The 18,574-nt window shown below is 38.2% G+C and overlaps 3 protein-coding genes and 1 long non-coding RNA gene across 5 annotated transcripts; 3 read left to right on the plus strand and 1 right to left on the minus strand.

Moving 5' to 3' along the window:
- Positions 1 to 1,084: 1,084 nt before the first annotated feature.
- On the plus strand, positions 1,085 to 9,496 carry LOC149500669 (myb/SANT-like DNA-binding domain-containing protein 3). Its single transcript, XM_089735936.1, has 2 exons — positions 1,085 to 3,510; positions 9,242 to 9,496. The coding sequence occupies exons 1-2, from the start codon at positions 3,340 to 3,342 to the stop codon at positions 9,479 to 9,481; spliced, it is 411 nt and encodes a 136-aa protein (XP_089592062.1). The 5' UTR covers positions 1,085 to 3,339; the 3' UTR covers positions 9,482 to 9,496.
- Positions 9,385 to 12,769, plus strand: LOC114242897 (uncharacterized). 2 transcript variants are annotated; one of them, XM_089735925.1, is made up of 5 exons: positions 9,385 to 9,473; positions 9,806 to 9,906; positions 10,064 to 10,135; positions 10,658 to 11,268; positions 12,079 to 12,769. In XM_089735925.1, exons 2-4 carry the CDS (start codon positions 9,813 to 9,815, stop codon positions 11,263 to 11,265), a joined length of 774 nt encoding a protein of 257 aa, XP_089592051.1. In that variant the 5' UTR covers positions 9,385 to 9,473; positions 9,806 to 9,812; the 3' UTR covers positions 11,266 to 11,268; positions 12,079 to 12,769. The 2 variants fall into 2 exon arrangements, with proteins under 2 accessions (XP_089592051.1, XP_089592052.1); XM_089735926.1 differs by lacking the exons at positions 9,385 to 9,473; positions 10,064 to 10,135 and having other exon boundaries at positions 9,809 to 9,906.
- LOC114244873 (uncharacterized) lies at positions 12,319 to 13,868 on the minus strand. The gene is made up of 3 exons (XM_089735938.1): positions 13,587 to 13,868; positions 13,445 to 13,495; positions 12,319 to 13,348 (listed from the first exon to the last, which is right to left on the minus strand). The coding sequence occupies exons 1-3, from the start codon at positions 13,866 to 13,868 to the stop codon at positions 13,334 to 13,336; spliced, it is 348 nt and encodes a 115-aa protein (XP_089592064.1). The 3' UTR covers positions 12,319 to 13,333.
- Positions 13,625 to 17,331, plus strand: LOC114251479 (uncharacterized). Its single transcript, XR_016324822.1, has 3 exons — positions 13,625 to 14,921; positions 15,030 to 15,107; positions 15,405 to 17,331. It is a non-coding gene; the product is annotated as an uncharacterized LOC114251479 (long non-coding RNA).
- The last annotated feature ends 1,243 nt before the right edge of the window (positions 17,332 to 18,574 follow it).

An 18,574-nucleotide genomic window follows, 5' to 3' on the forward strand; every position in this document is an offset into this window, starting at 1 on the left:
CTCCGACATCGAAGTCTGAACAGGGCTGCACTAAAAGTATCGGGAATGGAATATTTCCACTGTTCCCGTCATATTAAAATCTTTTTAATTGAAAACACCTTGGTTTTAAAAATCGAATACCATTTATTTATTTAAAAAAAGATTCTCGGTCTTGTCAAACTTGTTTCGTCGTTGAGAAAATGGAATTGACTCGAGAAAATTCAAGAGCGATGATTTATTATGACTTTCGAAGTGGTTTAACACAAAAACAGTGTGTTGACCGGATGATTTCTGCATTTGGTGATGAAGCCCCATCCAAAACCACAATTTATCGCTGGTTTGCTGAGTTTCAACGTGGACGTGTCAAGCTCAGTGATGATCCCCGTCAAGGTCGTCCAAAAACTGCAGTCACCCAAGAAAACGTTGATGCTGTGCGTAAGCTGATTGAGGAAGATCGACATGTGACATACCGCGAAATTCAGGCAACTTTAGACATTGGCATGAATCAAATACAAATAATCTTGCATGAACAATTAGGTGTAAAAAAGTTGTTTTCCCGATGGATACCGCATTCGCTTTGTGAAGAGCAAAAAGCGGCTCGCGTTACTTGGTGCGTCAGAACTCTCGAAAGATTCCACGCAGGATCCTCAAATGCTGTATACAAACATTGTATCAGGTGACGAATCCTGGATATACGCGTACTGTTATGGCATCATGGCCTGGTTCCTGGCTTTCCTTTCATCATCACCTTTCCCGAATAGCATCAGCAGTTATGATCCTTTATCCCCTCCCTATCCAGTCAGTCCTATTCCTAATTCCACACGGCACGGTTGCCGTCATTAATCGTCGTGAAATCTTTATTTTATATTCATTTCGTCAATAAAATCTTTTTTAAAAAGATATTTTTCCAATTCCGTATAACAAATTGGTGGCAGCGTAAAGGGGTCAAAACAAAAGGTCCTCGGTATCCTCCAAACCAGAAATCATCAAAGTGAAGTGAAAAACGAAAGTAAGTGCAAAACAAATATTAAAAGTGAAATAAAAGTATGAACAGATCCTTTCTTTATATAAAATTTTTATTAATAACTTCAACCACATATCGAAAAAATGACATCAAACCCTACTACTTCAGGAATAAAGAGGGCTTATGAAGATGTGATCGTAGACCCGGACACCCAAATGAGAATTGAAGATGCTAAGAAACCACGTATAGACCTGGATGCTGCACGCAAATATAAATGTATGAAGTCTATAGTTGAAGCCTATTATTCGATTCTGAGCAAAGTATTTGGGCCCACCACTAAAGGAAAAGGAAGAGACAAACATCAAATGGATGTTGATGATGACAGAGACCAGTTGCATGTAGACGCTCAAAGAAATATAACAGTTGGCAATCATATAGTGAGCATAATATTCACCATCCACAATGTTTGTAGACAAGAAGTGAAGAACACCAGCACAAACATGATCAAGAAGACAGCCACCACTTCATTTAACATCCATTTCAGAGGAAATGACTATTTAGTTGATAACAAATTCATCAAGGACAAATGGGACGAAATCCTCAAAGGGAACGGTCTAGAGTATAAAGATTTTTCTACCACTGATAACACAAATTGGTATGGGACAATGGGACCATATGTTGACATGTTTGCTGCTTATGCATTAAGGACCAACGAACTACGATTAGGCCATAATAACATGCCCATTACCAAGCAGGACGGGGTACACAAGAGTTTTCCAGTATCCAAATACGGTCTCTCTGGAGCTCACCATGTATTGCTAGAGGCCACTTCATTCCCACCTGAAAGGAGATCATCAATAGTTCAGAGTTTGGGAGCAATGACAGCATGGCTATGTATGCTAAGAAGTGATGGTATTTATAGAAAGAAATATGCAGCCGCAGTGAAGAGGGCAATGTCCCATGTACCATGTATTGATGATTTAATTCACTCATTAAAACAACAAAACAAGCATCTGAACTTTCAACTGTAACAACTTTGATTGCAGAAATATTGATGGTCACTACTGCTCGACAGGCAACAAGAATGTTCTTCCCTCTTACTGTATTTGCCGCAGTTTGGAGAAATGAAGAAGATGATAAAAAATTCTCAGACTTTTTCAGCACCACTGGAGCAGGTGGATGGTATGCCTATAAAAGAGCAACGGAGCTTAACATCAAATTCACAGTGTGCGGAGAAATGGAAGAGGAAAAAGCATCACAAGTAGTGTTTCATAGCATTTTCGGGATTTATAAGGAGGACCTTTCAGTTTTAGCACAGATTACCAATGTTTCCATGTGGTTTACAAGAGAGGAGATGGGGACATGTTTTAGAAAACAAGGAACTACTAACGTAGTAACAAAGATAAATTTGCCTGTTGTTAGATATTACTCCAAGATGTCATGCGCAAATCAAACTGGTCTGTTGTCAGGTGTGTACAATCAAGTGGTGACAGTGCCTTGTTTCAGTGGATCTAGAATACATAGATTTGACTCACAATTCTTCGAACATATTGAGAAGAAACGCATAATGAGTAATACTGGTAAGACAATATCACAGATTGTTAATATTTTAACTACTACTCTGGAGGAGCTTCATGATGTACTGAGGAAAAACAATGGAAAACTGCAGATGGAAACAATCAAAAGAGATATTGAAGTATGGCAGGAACTAAGTCAGAGACTAATGCCCGTATCTTTAGACGTTTCGTAAAATAGTCCTCCACTCTAAACTCATCCGATGATGGTCGAATATTCCTCCCAAACTTACTCGAGTTTGGTATTTTTAGTCGACCATTACAATATTCCTCAACTGTCCTCGAGTGAGGTAGAAAGGTGCTATTGCGTCACCACGACAACATCAGTTTGAGGAAAATTTGATCAAGCTAGCATCAAACCTATAGAGTTCTGTAGTTTATGGTCATTGTTTAATGTCAAAGTCAAGCTACCACTGTCTGTTTGACACTAGACGCACCGAACTTGTTTGATGTTTTAGTTGAGACTCATAAATACGTGCGCGTGCGGTGAAATAGAAGGTTTTCGTTTTTCTAACCCATGATTAATAATTTAGATTTCGGTTTTTGAATAATAGCTCCTCCAGGAACCCGGCTTTGTATTTTTATTCGCTGTTTCTTTGTTGAATTTGATTGCATCGTCTTTTTGAAGTGCTTTTCCACAACCACCGGTTTATTATTCAGGTAAGTTATGGTTGTGGTGTTTTATTTATCAAATAGTTAACTTTAAGTTAACTCAAATATTTAAATATTTTTGTCCTTTATTACTCACTGCCTAAGCAAAGTTTTTTATAGATTTTACGTGAAATTACGATGCAGTAAATTATTTGTCGTTTCAGTTTTTCTATGATGACGTCCAGGCAAGTATTTAGCGAAAGCGAGAAGACTTGCCTACAAGAATTAATTTTAAAATATAATCTGCACAAAACTGCTACCATGACAGCTAGTCAAAACACAAAAAAACTTTTGTGGATACATTTAACAGAAGAATTCAATTCAATTGAATCAAATGCAAAGGTAGTGTAGACGCGAGATAAGCAAACTACGAAAATATTTGAAATTTGGTCGTTGCAAATGAAGGACACAGACTGCGGGAAGAAACGATAAGAAGCGGCAGTTCTGCGTTAAAGGAAGGATACACAATACCTTTATGTAGTCCTTGCTGCAGACTCGTACCACTCCGCGATGAGAAACACCAACGATTTCACTTATTTACGTATTTAACATAACAAAGACACGAAGCGCGCGCGCGGTTGTTCAGCCATATTTTTTCGTCTCGATGTCACCACACGATCTCGCTCGCACGCGTCCGTAGGTAAAGTGCCGGAGAGGGATGGGACAGGATTTGCAAAACCAAATTAAAATGTTGCTATATTTCGAAACTTAAAACTAACAGTTTTAAACCAGCGCAACCATTCCCCCGGGCTTGAAGGGACGCCTTCAAAGTTGTATTATCTAACAAACGAATAACAATAAATCCAAATAAGTACGCTACGTTTATCTACTATTACGCTATGTTCCTACAAGAATTAAGAATCTATACTATATCTATATACAACTAACCTAAATAATATGAAAAATCTAAATGAGCTACTGGTTGGGTAGTGGGCAGAGTCGCACCACGGGACGCAAATACGATCCGATCGCTGTCTTAACCCGCGCTATGCGTGTAACTCCCGTAGAGTCCGGAAACACTTCTTCCACGACACCCAAAGGCCAGTGTAGAGGAGGCGAATTATCGTTAATCGACCGGCGTGTTCCATTTGCGGCGTGATTGCAACGTATGAAGGTATTCCCGTCTCCAGCGCTTCCAAAACGATTGAACTAATTTGTCTAGCAAATCGTGTCTAGCTAGAGTAGTTAAATTTTCATCGATTTCTTCCGCAGGCAAGCATTTCAAAGGCGTGAGATTCAAAAAATGCGCAGGAGTTAAGGCAAGCGGTTCTGAAGGATCAGTAGAGAGTGTTCTACATAAAGGTCGTGTATTCATTACCGATTCGATCTGAGTGAGAACAGTACATAGCTCTTCAAATGAAAGAATTGTATCACCTATAACGCGATATAGATGAGACTTTAAGCTTTTGATATTAGCCTCCCAATTCCCGCCAAAATGGCTAGCTGTCGGTACATTTAGGGACCATTCAATGCGATTTTCAGCTAAGACGTGACCAAACTCTGTATTATGATACTTTGAACAAAGAAATTCATGAAGTTCTGAAAGCTTGCGTTTAGCACCTATATAATTCGTTCCATTGTCCGAATAAATTCTACCCACCGGGCCTCGTCTAGATAGGAACCGCTTGAAGGCTCCCATGAAACTAGCTGTGCTTAAATCACCAGCCAGTTCTATATGTACTGCGCGCGTAGTCATGCAAACAAATAAACACACGTAAGCTTTGGTAGAACGAATACCTCGCCCACGTGTTATGTATGGTAACCTTGAAAGGGCCAGCATAATCTGTACCCGTGTAAATGAAGGGTTTAGCGGATTGAATGACACGACAAGAACGATGATCCGCCATTTCAGGGAATGTTGGCTTAGGACGAAGTCGAAAGCAAGGCATGCATTTGTGTATCCTATTCCTAATTAAATTACGAGCAGAAAGTATCCAATACTTCTGACGTAAGAGCGCCATCAGCAGGTCAGGACCGGCGTGACAATTTAATTTATGATGATATTCGACAAGTAAATTCAAGATCGGATCTTTTCTCGGAAGCAAAATGGGATATTTCTCGTCGTAGCTCAAGTCAGAGTTTCTTAAACGTCCCCCTACTCTAATTACTCCATCTTTAAGAAATGGTTTTAAGTGTCGAAATGCAGGGCTACAAACTTGACCTTCCTCGAGCTTCGCGATCTCAGCGCGAAAATAAAACCGTTGAAGTTCACGAAGAATTAATAACTCAGCGAACTCATAATCCGATGCTGACATGCGATATCTGTGAGGTAACAATTTTACAAATCGACAAACGAAAACTACACTGCGCAATAGTTTAGACCAAGATGAGATACGATCTCCTAGTGATAATATAGGAGATTTTTCATTTAAAGTAGCGGCGAGAAAAGTCTGTTTCTTTTCTTCCGGCGCCTCAGGCTCTACGGAAGGATTAAAAGGAACAGCAGGCCACTGCGCGACATCCAATTGTGCCCAAGGGGGGCCACTATAAACTTGTAATGGTTGTTGAGGAGAAAAACGATATAGAATGCGTTGAAAACGCCTGTCAGATTCTCTGACTCCAATAGTCAGAAACATCTGACGAATGTCAGCGGAAAGGGCAACCGGAAACAAACGAAAATTAATAATAATATTAAATAAATTTCCTTGGAAATTTTGTCCACGATATAACAGATCATTGAGCGAAACATTAGTAGTAGTCTTACAACTACCATCGAGTACGACTCTTAATTTGGTTGTGACCTTATCTTGTCTGATTACACCATGATGCGGAATAAAATAAGAAATATCTGAACTGTCACAATCTACAGCTGAGAGACAGTTCTTCTCTAAATATTCGAGAATGATGTTGTCGTACGCTAATTTTAGCTGCGGAGAAGCTTGCCTCTTTCTTTCTAAGCAGTAAAATCGACTTTCACTTGCTTGACGCGAATTACCGACAGTGTTAACATCACCTTTAAAGGGCAAAGCCACCACGTATCGCCCGTCACTATCTCGTGTGGTAGTACTGGTATAAAACTCCTCAGACATTTTGTCCTCGGGGCTGAGTACAGACGGCACGTCTACCTCCTCTAATTCCCAAAACTTCCGAATTGTGGAGTCTAACGGGTCTCCGGTCACCAACAATAACATAACCGAGGATAGTCTCTAACGCGATCGGCGAGGCATGCGAAGGCCGTCCTTGAACCTTGTTCGATAAGAGCAGATGCGGGAAAATCGAAGCTCCAATCAACAGTTGGACCGGGCCTGGGTTTAAGTAAGTATCGTCTGCCAATGCTATGTCTTCGAAATTCGATAAAAGAGAGGCATCAACTGTGGTAGTCGGTAAACGTTCAGTAATTTTATCTACTACTAACGACTCCATAGTATAATTTACGTTACGATCGAAACGAGAATAAAATTTTATTTCTACAGAACCTTCAATTGTTTTGCTAGAACCTCCTATTCCCTTTACTACGGAACAAGCAGGTCTATTATTTATGTTCAAACCCAATCGTCGACAACAATCACGAGTGACAAAATTGCTTTGAGACGCGCCATCCAACAACGCGCGTACACAATGCTCCCTACCACGTGAATCAATAATAACTACACGTGCGGTCGCAATTAGTACCGTAGTAGGACTGCGTAAGATGCGGTTATAACCTTTCGATAAAGTGCACAGCGTTACGTCATCCGTGCTGACGCGAGCTGGAGCAATGCCCATATCATTTAAGCCTACCGAAGAAGGCATGGAGGGCCGTGCGACAGCCGATGCTCGTGTACCTGGTGACTGTGTGCGTCTAGCATTCGAATGCGCTTTACTCGCGACGGGTTCATTTCCGAAACAATAAAGTGTGATGCTTAGAATTAAATTTTTTACATAAAGAGGACGACCTACACGCGGAAACACGATGACCGCTACTTAAACAATTTATACATAAATTGTTCGATTTGACGAATTGAAACCGCTCATTCGGTTTATAACTATTAAAAACCCTACATTTATAAATGTGCTCATGTTTGTCACGACACAGACTACATACCGTTGACTCAGAACTAGATGTATAAGCCTGTGTAGATGACAACTTAGAGTCAAACTGCCTTTTGTTGGCAGCCTTGGGAACCGATGATGTGCGCTCTAATACTTTTATGTGATCACGAACAAAAGACACTAGATCTACAAACAATGGTATTTCGCATCCCTTATTATTTAAGCGCTGATAGGATTCAAACGCACGGGCAGTGTCTGTGTCAAATTTTTTAAGCGCTACATGCAAAAATGTAAAATCCAATAGGTCATTGACCTTCAAGTTTTTTAAAGCGGCTACCGACGATGCGAACTTGTCCAAAAATAATTCTAAATTACTAGGCCTTGCAGAAGAGATAGGTTTGAATTCAAATAATTGATCTAAATACGCAGTAGCAGATAGACGTTTATCTTCGTATTTGCTATTTAATAAATCAAAAATTAACGAATAGTTTTCGGCGCTTGGAGTAATTCCCGCGCATATGGAACGAGCCCTGCCGGTTAATTTGCCTATCAAATAATAAAGTTTTCAGAGTCCGTTAACGATGTATTATTATGTACGACATTCCGAAAGCTAGAGATAAACAAAGGCCAGTTTTTTATATCGCCATTGAATTCGGGAATTTCTATTGGGGGTAGTTTCGGAATCCTATGTTGAACAGCCAGCGTAACGTGATCCCCGTTTGCGATTGCGATTGTAACCTTTTGGCAGCTCGTTTCACGCAGCCTAAGAGATCTTCAAACGCCGTAAGAGGTTGATAATTAACTAAATAATCGGGATTAGCCTTTAACTCCAACAAGATTATTTTATCGAGCACACCTTCAAAATCTTCACGCAATGAATCTACTGTTTCAAAGTCGCACAAAAAAGCGTCAGCGTTGAATGACTTTGAATCCATATCTCTAACTTGGCTAGAAATGCTTTGCATGCGGGAGAATATCCTATCTCTTTGGCATATAACATCTTTAAATTAGTATCTAAAGGTGCCATTTTAAGATAAACGTAAAATAAATATTTCAAATTAACAAACTAACGATATTCGAAGCGGCGGGAAAGGTAAACACCTACCTACGAGTACAAATTTATGCGAATAGTACAAATGTTAATAAATATTTTATAGTAAAAAACTAAAGATAATATTCGAAGCGGCGGGTGTTATTAGCACACAGGAATACGCTACTACCCGTCGCCTGGCGTTTCCTATCTATCGCCTTTTACGATATCCCAGGAAGAGGCGGGAGTGGTGTTATTCTACTTAAGGTACCCGACACCACACGGGGAACCTACCCTGAATACCTAAACTAATGTATGCGGCCGGCTCGAGGCGTACGCTCGACCGGTGCTCTAACAAAGAATAATATAAGAAACCAGAACGCGGGTTTTCTATCTACCTAATTTAATATTGTAAATAAGTGAATTGTAAGAAATAATGTGAACGAAAACGATATTTAAGACGAAAGCAGGAAAAGCGATATTTTTTCGAAGTACCTACTTGGTACGCGGTTCTAATTATATTAGGTAAATTAGGTAACCTAGGCAATGGTTGGCGCTGATTTAATACGAATCCGGCTCGTTTGGACCAAAAAATGTAGACGCGAGATAAGCAAACTACGAAAATATTTGAAATTTGGTCGTTGCAAATGAAGGACACAGACTGCGGGAAGAAACGATAAGAAGCGGCAGTCCTGCGTTAAAGGAAGGATGCACAATACCTTTATGTAGTCCATGCTGCAGACTCGTACCACTCCGCGATGAGAAACACCAACGATTTCACTTATTTACGTATTTAACATAACAAAGACATGAAGCGCGCGCGCGGTTGTTCAGCCATATTTTTTCGTCTCGATGTCACCACACGATCTCGCTCGCACGCGTCCGTAGGTAAAGTGCCGGAGAGGGATGGGACAGGATTTGCAAAACCAAATTAAAATGTTACTATTTTTCGAAACTTAAAACTAACAGTTTTAAACCAGCGCAACCAGGTAGATATTTATTTATATTACTTGTATCTGATTTTTACTTGTCTATATATACCATGCTACTCTTATTTATCATTTGTTTTAGCGAAGTGAGGCCCAGCTCAAGAAGTGCTGGGATAATTTAAAAACACGGAGGAAGCACTTTTTAGCTAATGAAAAGCGTCAGAGAATGAAGACTGGTGGCGGACAGTGTATTCCAAATGAGCCACAGCCTGGTAGCAGCAATGAGACCCTTATTTTTGCTGAGGTTCTACTGGATCAGACTGATGTGGAACTCAGGGGTGTCATTGACAGTGATACCATTTACAGTTCTGAAGGTAAGTGAATCTTAAAAATTTGAGATAAGCGCTTCAATCTCACATGCTCTCTCACAAAAAACAGTAAGAACGTGGTGGCATGGAGGGTCTTTTGATTATGTTATATATCTATATGAGTTGAACTACATGTATTACTGTGCTAAAAACTAGATAAATAACATGCGTGACAATACCTGATAAAGATTTTCACTCAAGAAACCATTTTAATAATCATAATGAATATACCACATTCTAATTAAGAACAATATTACTTTAAAATTCTTCTTTCCTCTACTCCAACTATCACTTTTATTCTACCATACATAATTAAAGATTTATTGTTTTATTTCTAGATATGCAATGGAGCTTGAATCATCAGTTCCAGCAGCAGCGCAACCACAACAGAATGATGAAGTTCTGAGTGTAAGCTGTGCAAGATCATCAGCTGAAGAATGTATGTATATTTTTAGTCTTACTTTTCTCTCACATTTATAGCCCATCTTTTTGGCGGTTTTTCTTAATTATCTATATTAATTAGTTAGGGTAAAGCAGTTTGATGAAAATGAAAATATTGGGACAGTTGGAAAATTAAAATGCATATCTTTTTACAGACCAAAGTGTGAACACTCATATGCATCTTATGGGGTCCCATCTTACAGTTTGTGGTGGAGCTTCATCACAAGGTAAATATTCTTTAAATAAAGTTTATAATATAAATTATCTAAATGAGTGCAGGTTTCTTAAAACAAATTTGTACAAATAAATATTTCTATTGATTATAATGAAACAGTAACCATGTGATGACAAAATACTTTATGAACCCAACATGTGCAAGAGCTAATAAAAAAACCTTGATACAATTTTTTATAATTGACAGCTATTCAAATTTTTAACAAAAAGTAGGTAAAGTAATTAGGGTTTCTTTATGCATACTTAGAACATAAAACGCCTTCTTTGTTACAAAATGGTAACCTTTTTTTTTGCTTCTCTGGGTAGATAAAAAAGAAATGCACAAAGTACATCCATGCACATGGTGGATATATAATTGCTTTCATATGTTTGAATGCAGTGAGGTTTTTCAAACAATTCTGATTGATCTTTGTTGTATGCATACCTTACAAATCATTGATTGGGCTAGAGCACAAGTTCATTACTTAATAATAAACGCAAGTAATGTGTAGAACTATTGATCTTGTATTTTTCAGGAAATGTTGCAGGCACCACGCCTATGCATTACACTCTATCATGTCGTGACACCCCACAACGTCGTGACACTCCACCATGTCGCGACACCCCAGCACGTCGTGACACTCCACCATGTCATGACACTCCACCAAGTCGTAACACTCCACCACATCGTGACACTCCACCAAGTCGTGACACTCAACCACGTCGTGACACTCCACCAAGTCGTGACACTCCACCAAGTCGTGACACTCCACCACGTCGTGACACTCCACCATGTCGCGACACCCAATCACGTCGTGACACTCCACCCAGTCGTGACACTCCACCATGTAGCTACACCCCAGCACGTCGTGACACTCCACCATGTCATGACACTCCACCAAGTCGTAACACTCCACCACATCGTGACACTCCACCAAGTCGTGACACTCAACCACGTCGTGACACTCCACCAAGTCGTGACACTCCACCAAGTCGTGACACTCCACCAAGTCGTGACACTCCACCAAGTCGTGACACTCCACCAAGTCGTGACACTCCACCAAGTCGTGACACTCCACCACGTCGTGACACTCCACCGCGTCGTTCTGGGTCCGGCAGACTGGCTGTGGTGCAGCCTCCTTAGGAGGTAAGTTAAAAATGTAAAAAAAAAATCAATTCGAAAATGTCAGAACAACCTTAAGAGTGTATAAAAACAAAAATACAAATTTTGTTGTTGGCCTACATTTGATGCAGATATCACATACCCGATCCTGTGGACTGAATGGTAAACAGTCGACGTTGCCTTAAGCACGTCATTACGAATCCTCCCGACCCATTAACGGTTCTTTTAGGCACCACAAGCACCGGTCATTGTCCTTGCTGAACCCGTCGCTTGCGACGAAGGGCTCGACGATCGAATTAACCCATAGACAGCCCACTGAGTTTCTCGCTGGATCTTCTCAGTGAGTCGCGTTTCCGATCCGGTTGTAGATTCTGCGAAGATCTTGCTAGGGCCAGTGTTAGCAACACACCCGGCTTGAGCACCATGAGCTCACCTACACTTCAAGGAGAAGCCTCTCAAGGCTATCAACATAGGTAGGAAGAAAAAAGAAGATATCAGTGAACAAACATAAAAAAAATACATAAAAGTTGTGTCACAAATAATGCAATTTGTAAATCTAATCTAAATATATCAATATCTTTTTATAACTTCACTTTAATTGTATTGAATCAGATGAATTGACTATCACATTTTACTCAGTCTAATTAATAATTGGACTATAGTAGCTCAATCCAATTGTGGGATTTGAAACCACCCATTAATACCTTAATTACCACTAAAGCTATCATCACTTCAAAATCATAAATATACATTATGTAGATTACTAAAATGTTACAAATATAGATGTATAACAATTTATTTAATAGGATTATAAAGCATTTTATTTAATTACAGGAAGGAATGTGCGCACCAGGGTAATTGAGGAGGAATTTAATTTTAGAAAAGAATCCTATGAAAAGAAAGAGAGAAGAGAAGACGAACTCTTTCAATTCTAAAAAAAGGAAAGAGAGTGGATGATGAAGGCAGCAGAAGAAGTATATCTAAAAGCGAAGGCTGAGAGGGAAGCTGCAGAGGATATTAAAAAATATAATCAGGCTAAAAGAGATTGTAGTGAAAATAATTTAAATAAATAACTCATAATCACATTGACTTTATTTATTAGATAGTAAGCTAAATATGACTCTTATGTAGATAAATAAAATAAGGAGTTTCAAAAGTCTAACCTCGTACTATTTACTTTTTTAGTAAAAAAAATATCAAAATTAACAAAATCAAATTTAATCATTCATCTTCAAAATAAATAATACTATCTGCATTACAATAACGGTGCTCACTGCTCGGTTCCAACTTATATACCCATATTAGCCGGACAACTGATAACTGTTAGGGTAAACATGTTCTTGAGTCGAAACTGTGAAGTGGTGGAGTGATGATCTGTGCAGGGTGGCTGGCAAGAGCTGGATGAGGGAAGCCGAGGATTGTGCTCAGTGGCGAGCAATTGGAGAGGCCTATGTCCAGCAGTGGACTGCTGTAGGTTGATGATACCCATATGAGAATTTTTAACTGAAATGCCTAGAAATAAAAGCCGATCTTATAATACTCCCTCTGGAAGAGTCCTGAGTATTAGGTACTGGGACATTTTCTAGCTCAATTTTAGGGTTCAGCTCAGGTTCATTGGTCATTAAACAAATGTTGTGTAGGACAGCACAAGAGACTATAATATTACATGTATTTGGTGTACTGTTTTGTAATTTTCTACACAAACAAGCAAAGCGTCTCTTTAATACACCATTTACACGTTCTATAATGTTTCTCGTTAATAGATGTGCTCGATTGTATCTGCGTTCTGGGTCTGTTTGAGGATTGAGTACAGGAGTGTACATAAAGCCAGTCTGCGCATAACCACTGTCTCCGACAAGAATGCCAACTAAATCGCCTTCTTCAAATCTCAAACAGCATCTGCTGTTGTTAAATATGCGCGAATCATGCACAGATCCAGGCCATCGCACAACAATGTCGTATATTTCCATTTGCGGTCCACATATTATTTGGACATTGATAGAAAACCAGCCTTTTCTATTACGAAAGATTTCTCCACTTGCTCTGGATGGATTTTTTATTGGAATGTGTGTGCAATCAATACATCCAATTACACCTGGAAACCCTGCAATTGGTAGAATTTTCTTTTAGTTTCATTTAATGCAGGGAATTTAATAAATTGCCTGGATTTCAAAGCCAATCTCTTAGAAATGTTTGCTACCGTTTTTGATACTACGGATTGAGAAATTTTGTGCAAGTCGTCACAAACAATCTGAAAAATAACCATACCACATGAAACCAAATGAAAGTTATAAATTATAAATATTCTATTATGTAGACACAAAAGCACATTATGCACGAACCTGAAAATTGCCTGTTGCGTAAAATCTCAAAGCAATTAGCACTTGTAATATCGGCGTTAAAGGTAGTCCACGATCGTTTTCATTAATGTTGTTAGTCAACAAAGGCAGCAAAATATGCACAACCGAATCTTTGCTAAGCCGGTAACGTTTTCGGAATTCGTCGTCATCGTAAACTTCCAACGGGTTATCTGCATCTCTCAAATACCTTCGCGACGGATAATTATACACTCTGCTATCAAAAATATAGTTAATAAATTCTTCAAAACTGCTCTCAGAGGTCATCTTGTATTAAACGCTGTTTTGAGGAACGTTCAAGGTACGTCGCGACGTACCTTGACTTGACAGTTCGCTCACTTCACTCCGGTTAGGAAAATTTTCCAAGGACGTTTGAGTGGAGTTTATTTTTACGACTAATCATACCAAAACGCGCGTTGGAGGTTGAGTCGAGTCGAGTTAAGCTCGTGTGAACGACTAAAGACACGGGTGCAAAAAACGGCCGAAAAAATAACGCCTCACTTCAAAGTGGGGTCTTATTTTGATTTAGTTCGTTTGTGACGGCGCCAACATACACGTGTTACGATGCCTCAGGGCGTATTTAAAAACGGCAAAAATAACTATCGTAATAGAAATGTATCTGTTGGAATATCATATTTTCGGTAAGTAAATGTCATTTTAAAATGTCAATCGTTAATAATCTCAGTATTTTCAATAAAATAACCGAGTTTTGTTTCTTAGCCAACCCACGCGCCAACATGTCCAACGTTTGATCAAAAGTTCGATGTTCTAAGACAGTTCATGAATGGAGTAGTTTCATACTATTCTTTTTTACCAAGAATTTGTACACTAATAATAATACGTTCATTAGAATGTTTTATAGAATAAGATTTCTTATTTACATGATGTAACATATAATGGGTTGGTACGCGAAACTCGGATGCTTCGAAAAAATATATTTTAGCTGTATAATTTAATTTATACATTTCCGGCCGATCCATTTATCTGTGCGGAATAGGTCTCAATTGTTGCAAGGGAAAGAGGAGAGCATGTGTTTATGCCCAGAAAAAACTCTGTTGTTTGTTCAATCCATTTCGATAAATTAGATATTACGGGAAATTCGCAAAGACGTCGATTGAGTAAAACAGCTGTCCCTAAACTGCAGGTGCATACAATAATGTGTAAGGTAAGTTAAATTATTAAGATGAATCAACTGCTTTACAGATTAAATTTATTTATTAAATTATTAATTTCCAGATTTAACCACTTAACGATAACGTAACCACAATAGCACCGGACGTGTCGAATAAAGTAAATGAACCAACAATATCGATTTTAGAGGTAACAATATGTTTGTTTGATTTTAATATATTATGTGATGCATCATAAGCGAGATTTCATCTGCTGATATAATATTTTAACTACAAAATTATAATTGGATAATTTCAGATTCAACCGCCGGCACAATATTACATCATTGAAAAAGTGCCATTAACTGAAACGCAAACAAACAAAAAAAACTCAAAGGTAATTAAAGAAAAACATATTTAAATCAGTAACTGATCAGCTAAGTTGTTTTGATTGTTCAAATCAAATCAAATCAAATCAAATCAAATCAAAAAAGTTTTATTCAACATAAATGAAAGTACATACTTGTTGAACGTCAAAAGAATTACCGCCAATTCACAAGAATTAGCCTCCGTCCTGAGAAGAATTGGCAAGAAACTCAGCGGGCATGTTTTTTTTTTTTTTTTTTTAAATATTAGATTTTTATTTTTATTTAAATATTATTATTTTTCACTACACATATTTGTTTTATTTCAGGTTGTACCTTCAGCAACTTCTGGAATTAGCAGTTTTCCCTCTTCTCCAACCGTTACAGTATCAGATTTGATATCTATAAGTGAAACACCCAGAAAAAAGTTTTTAAAGTCAAAACTCATATCTTGCCGTCATATAATTTCAAATAAATAAAAAAAAATTCATGACTTGCAAAAAGTCAACAAAAGATTAATTAAAAAGAACAATTCATTAAAAATATAATTCAGGTACTTAAGAAAAAACAAAAAATTTATGAAACAGTATTTTTAGATCTGGACAAAAATGTCGAAGTAGCGGAAGTATTTTATGGTATGTACGCCAAAATAAAAATAAACTTAAAAAGCCATTTGCAAAATATCCCCCAGGAGCCAGAAAGTTCGCATTAACTCTTCATTTTTATTCCCCAGCTGCGTACAAATATACACGTAAAATGTTAGACAAATGTTTACCGCACCCTCACACTTTGTACGAATGGTATCAGAATGTGGATGCGGAGCCAGGATTTTGCGCCGAAACATTAAATAGGCTAGAAGCGAAAGTAAAATCTAGTGAAAGGATATTTTATGTGCTTTAGTTGCCGACGAGGCAAAAAACGAGCGAGACGATTAGGAGGCAAAAAACATGGACCGGTAAACACTATGAGAGTCTGGTAGACATGGGTATAGGTATAGGCGACAGAAATGAAATAGCGAGTCAGGCTTATGAGTTTATGTTAGTGGCTATTAATGAACCGTGGAAATTGCCACTTGCTTATTTTTTTGTTGATAGCTTAAAGGCGGACATGAAAGCTAATTTAATTAACATGGCTCTGGAAAATGCGAGAAAATTGGTGTACACATACGCTCCATTACATTTGACGGCTGTAAAACTAACACTGCAACAATGAATTGCTTAGGATGCGATATAAATGATATTAATAACATTAAAACACACTTCAAACACCCGAGTGCCGATTATGATGTCGTTGGGTTTTTGGATGCGTGTCATATGGTTAAATTAATGCGCAATATTTTTGAGTCAAAGAAAATAATTCATGCAGCTAACGGAAAAATAATCATGTGGCAATTTCTAATTGATTTGTGTAATTTGCAGGAAGAGCACGGTTTGCATTTGGCTAATAAACTGACTCAAAGACACATTCATTTCAAAAACCAAATAATGAATATTAAGTTCCAACTAGAAGACATAACAAACGCAGTATTGTTTAGTAGCCAAAACATTCTTCATCCGGCTATTTTATCGCCTAAACAATTATACCAAGAAATCGTTGATAGCTTTAGACACTTACCTGTAAATCGCAAACTACCAATAAACTTAGAATTAAGTCAAATCCACATTTTATTAAACACTCGAATGTAATATGTTATATATAGCCTTAGTAATCAAATTGTATTTATTTTAAGAATTCCTTTAGTTTCTCCAAAAGAGTTTGATTGTATCATAGTATAGTCTTACCTACTCCACATGATCTTGTAAACCCATCATCCTTTAGCTTTATTATTCCTAGTTCTACATATATAGCCGTGACCAAAGACAAGTCTGAGTACTGCAATCTTGAATCAATAGATAAATGCAGAGTGATAAGCCATCAAGAATACATTTAGAGATAGATAGATGTAACAACAGTGACGTCATCCAGCGCAAACCCAAGTTGCGAAAGCGAACTACTAACGACTATTGTAAAAATGTTACCACCACAATGCAGAACCGATTATGTCCAAGAACACCTGGATAAATGGAAGACCCTCAATAACAACCGATGGATCTATATACAATCTGACATGCGCAAACTCTACATTGAATGCCCAGACAAGAGAAACCTAGTTATCGACATCATCGGCACAGGACTGTTATATATTCCCTATAACTGTTACGCATATATAATTATAACAAGAGGGTATATTAAAATGCTCCGAATCGGTTAAATAAATATTTTAATCATAGTCCTTAAAGCATCAGCACGATTCTAAAAACTGTTAGAATTAAATGCTATCGGTGTCATCAATTTGGTCATACATTTTCTAATTGTTATAAACGGCCTAATAATATAACACCCAATTGTCCTAGCAGCGATGAACAAGCAATTGCACTACCGTCGACATCTCGCGCCGATATGTTATAGTGTGCATTTTGTAAAAAAGTAGGTCACTCCGAGAACAATTGTTTTGCAAAAGAACGCTCTAGGTCACGAAATAATTTTGCAATAAACAAGCGGGTAGCTAAAATATAAGAACCGCGAAGTGACAACAGCCGTAATTTCTGGGATACCGTTAGATGTATTTATAGATAGCGGATCGTGTGTCTCTTTAATGTCAGAAAACCTAGTGAAAATACTTTCCGTGTAAAATGAAGCCTACTACTCAGTTGTTATGCGGCCTAGGCGGTAAGGAGGGTAAGTTTTTATTTTTTATTGCCCTTGTAGGCAGACGAGCATACGGCCCACTTGATGGTGAGTGGTTACCGTCGCCCATGGACTTCAGCAATGTGACCAGGGGCAGAGCCAAGCCGCTGCTTACCATTTCAGTCTCAATATTTGTTACACTATCCGTCGAGTTCAGCGACATAGCTTTGGAAACTGATTTCTGTATTGTAGACAGTAATCATTTAGCCGTACCCGTAATTATCGGTGCTGACGTATCAAATAGGGATGGTGTTGCTTACGTTCGAAATAGTAGTTGCCAACGTGTAGTGCGATTTGAGGGGATCACGAATAGTGTTATACAAGTAAATTCAATTTCGTTATCTGATCGAGTAAATACACCTGTTACTGGATATAATAGGGAACAGTTATTGGCCGTTCTTGATCAGTATTCCGAATATTTTTTAAGTGGTACCGCGATCGCAACAGTGAAAAATAGTGAGATGCATATAAAATTAACAACTAAAGTTCCTTTGTATTATAGACCCTATAAGCTGTCGCACGACGAAAAGTTAAAAGTTCGCTCCCTAGTTAGAGATAAAGAAAGATGCTCGATAAAGGCGTTTTTCAAGAGTCCGACTCTAAGTATGCCAGTACGATCTTACTAATAAAAAAGAAAGATGGTTCTGATAGAATGGTGCTGGACTATAGCGCTTTGAATCGAATCACCGTCAAAACTAGACACCCTCTCCCTTTGATTAATGACTACATAGATAGATTAGGTAATACGCGCTAGTTCATTGCACTGGACATG

This window comes from Bombyx mandarina, chromosome 20 (genome assembly GCF_030267445.1).
Source record: "Bombyx mandarina strain Sakado chromosome 20, ASM3026744v2".
Taxonomy (NCBI): Eukaryota; Metazoa; Arthropoda; class Insecta; order Lepidoptera; family Bombycidae; genus Bombyx; species Bombyx mandarina.

Excerpts from the sequence above, each read along its gene's own strand:
- LOC114244873 (XM_089735938.1), bottom strand. The coding sequence starts at position 13,868 with ATGACCTCTGAGAGCAGTTTTGAAGAATTTATTAACTATATTTTTGAT. Across the intron at positions 13,496-13,586 it reads ACGCAACAGGCAATTTTCAG|ATTGTTTGTGACGACTTGCA; the intron begins GTTCGTGCATAA and ends GTTATTTTTCAG.
- LOC114242897 (XM_089735925.1), top strand. The coding sequence starts at position 9,813 with ATGGAGCTTGAATCATCAGTTCCAGCAGCAGCGCAACCACAACAGAAT. Across the intron at positions 9,907-10,063 it reads AAGATCATCAGCTGAAGAAT|ACCAAAGTGTGAACACTCAT; the intron begins GTATGTATATTT and ends ATCTTTTTACAG. Across the intron at positions 10,136-10,657 it reads TGGTGGAGCTTCATCACAAG|GAAATGTTGCAGGCACCACG; the intron begins GTAAATATTCTT and ends TGTATTTTTCAG.
- LOC149500669 (XM_089735936.1), top strand. The coding sequence starts at position 3,340 with ATGATGACGTCCAGGCAAGTATTTAGCGAAAGCGAGAAGACTTGCCTA. Across the intron at positions 3,511-9,241 it reads CAATTGAATCAAATGCAAAG|CGAAGTGAGGCCCAGCTCAA; the intron begins GTAGTGTAGACG and ends CATTTGTTTTAG.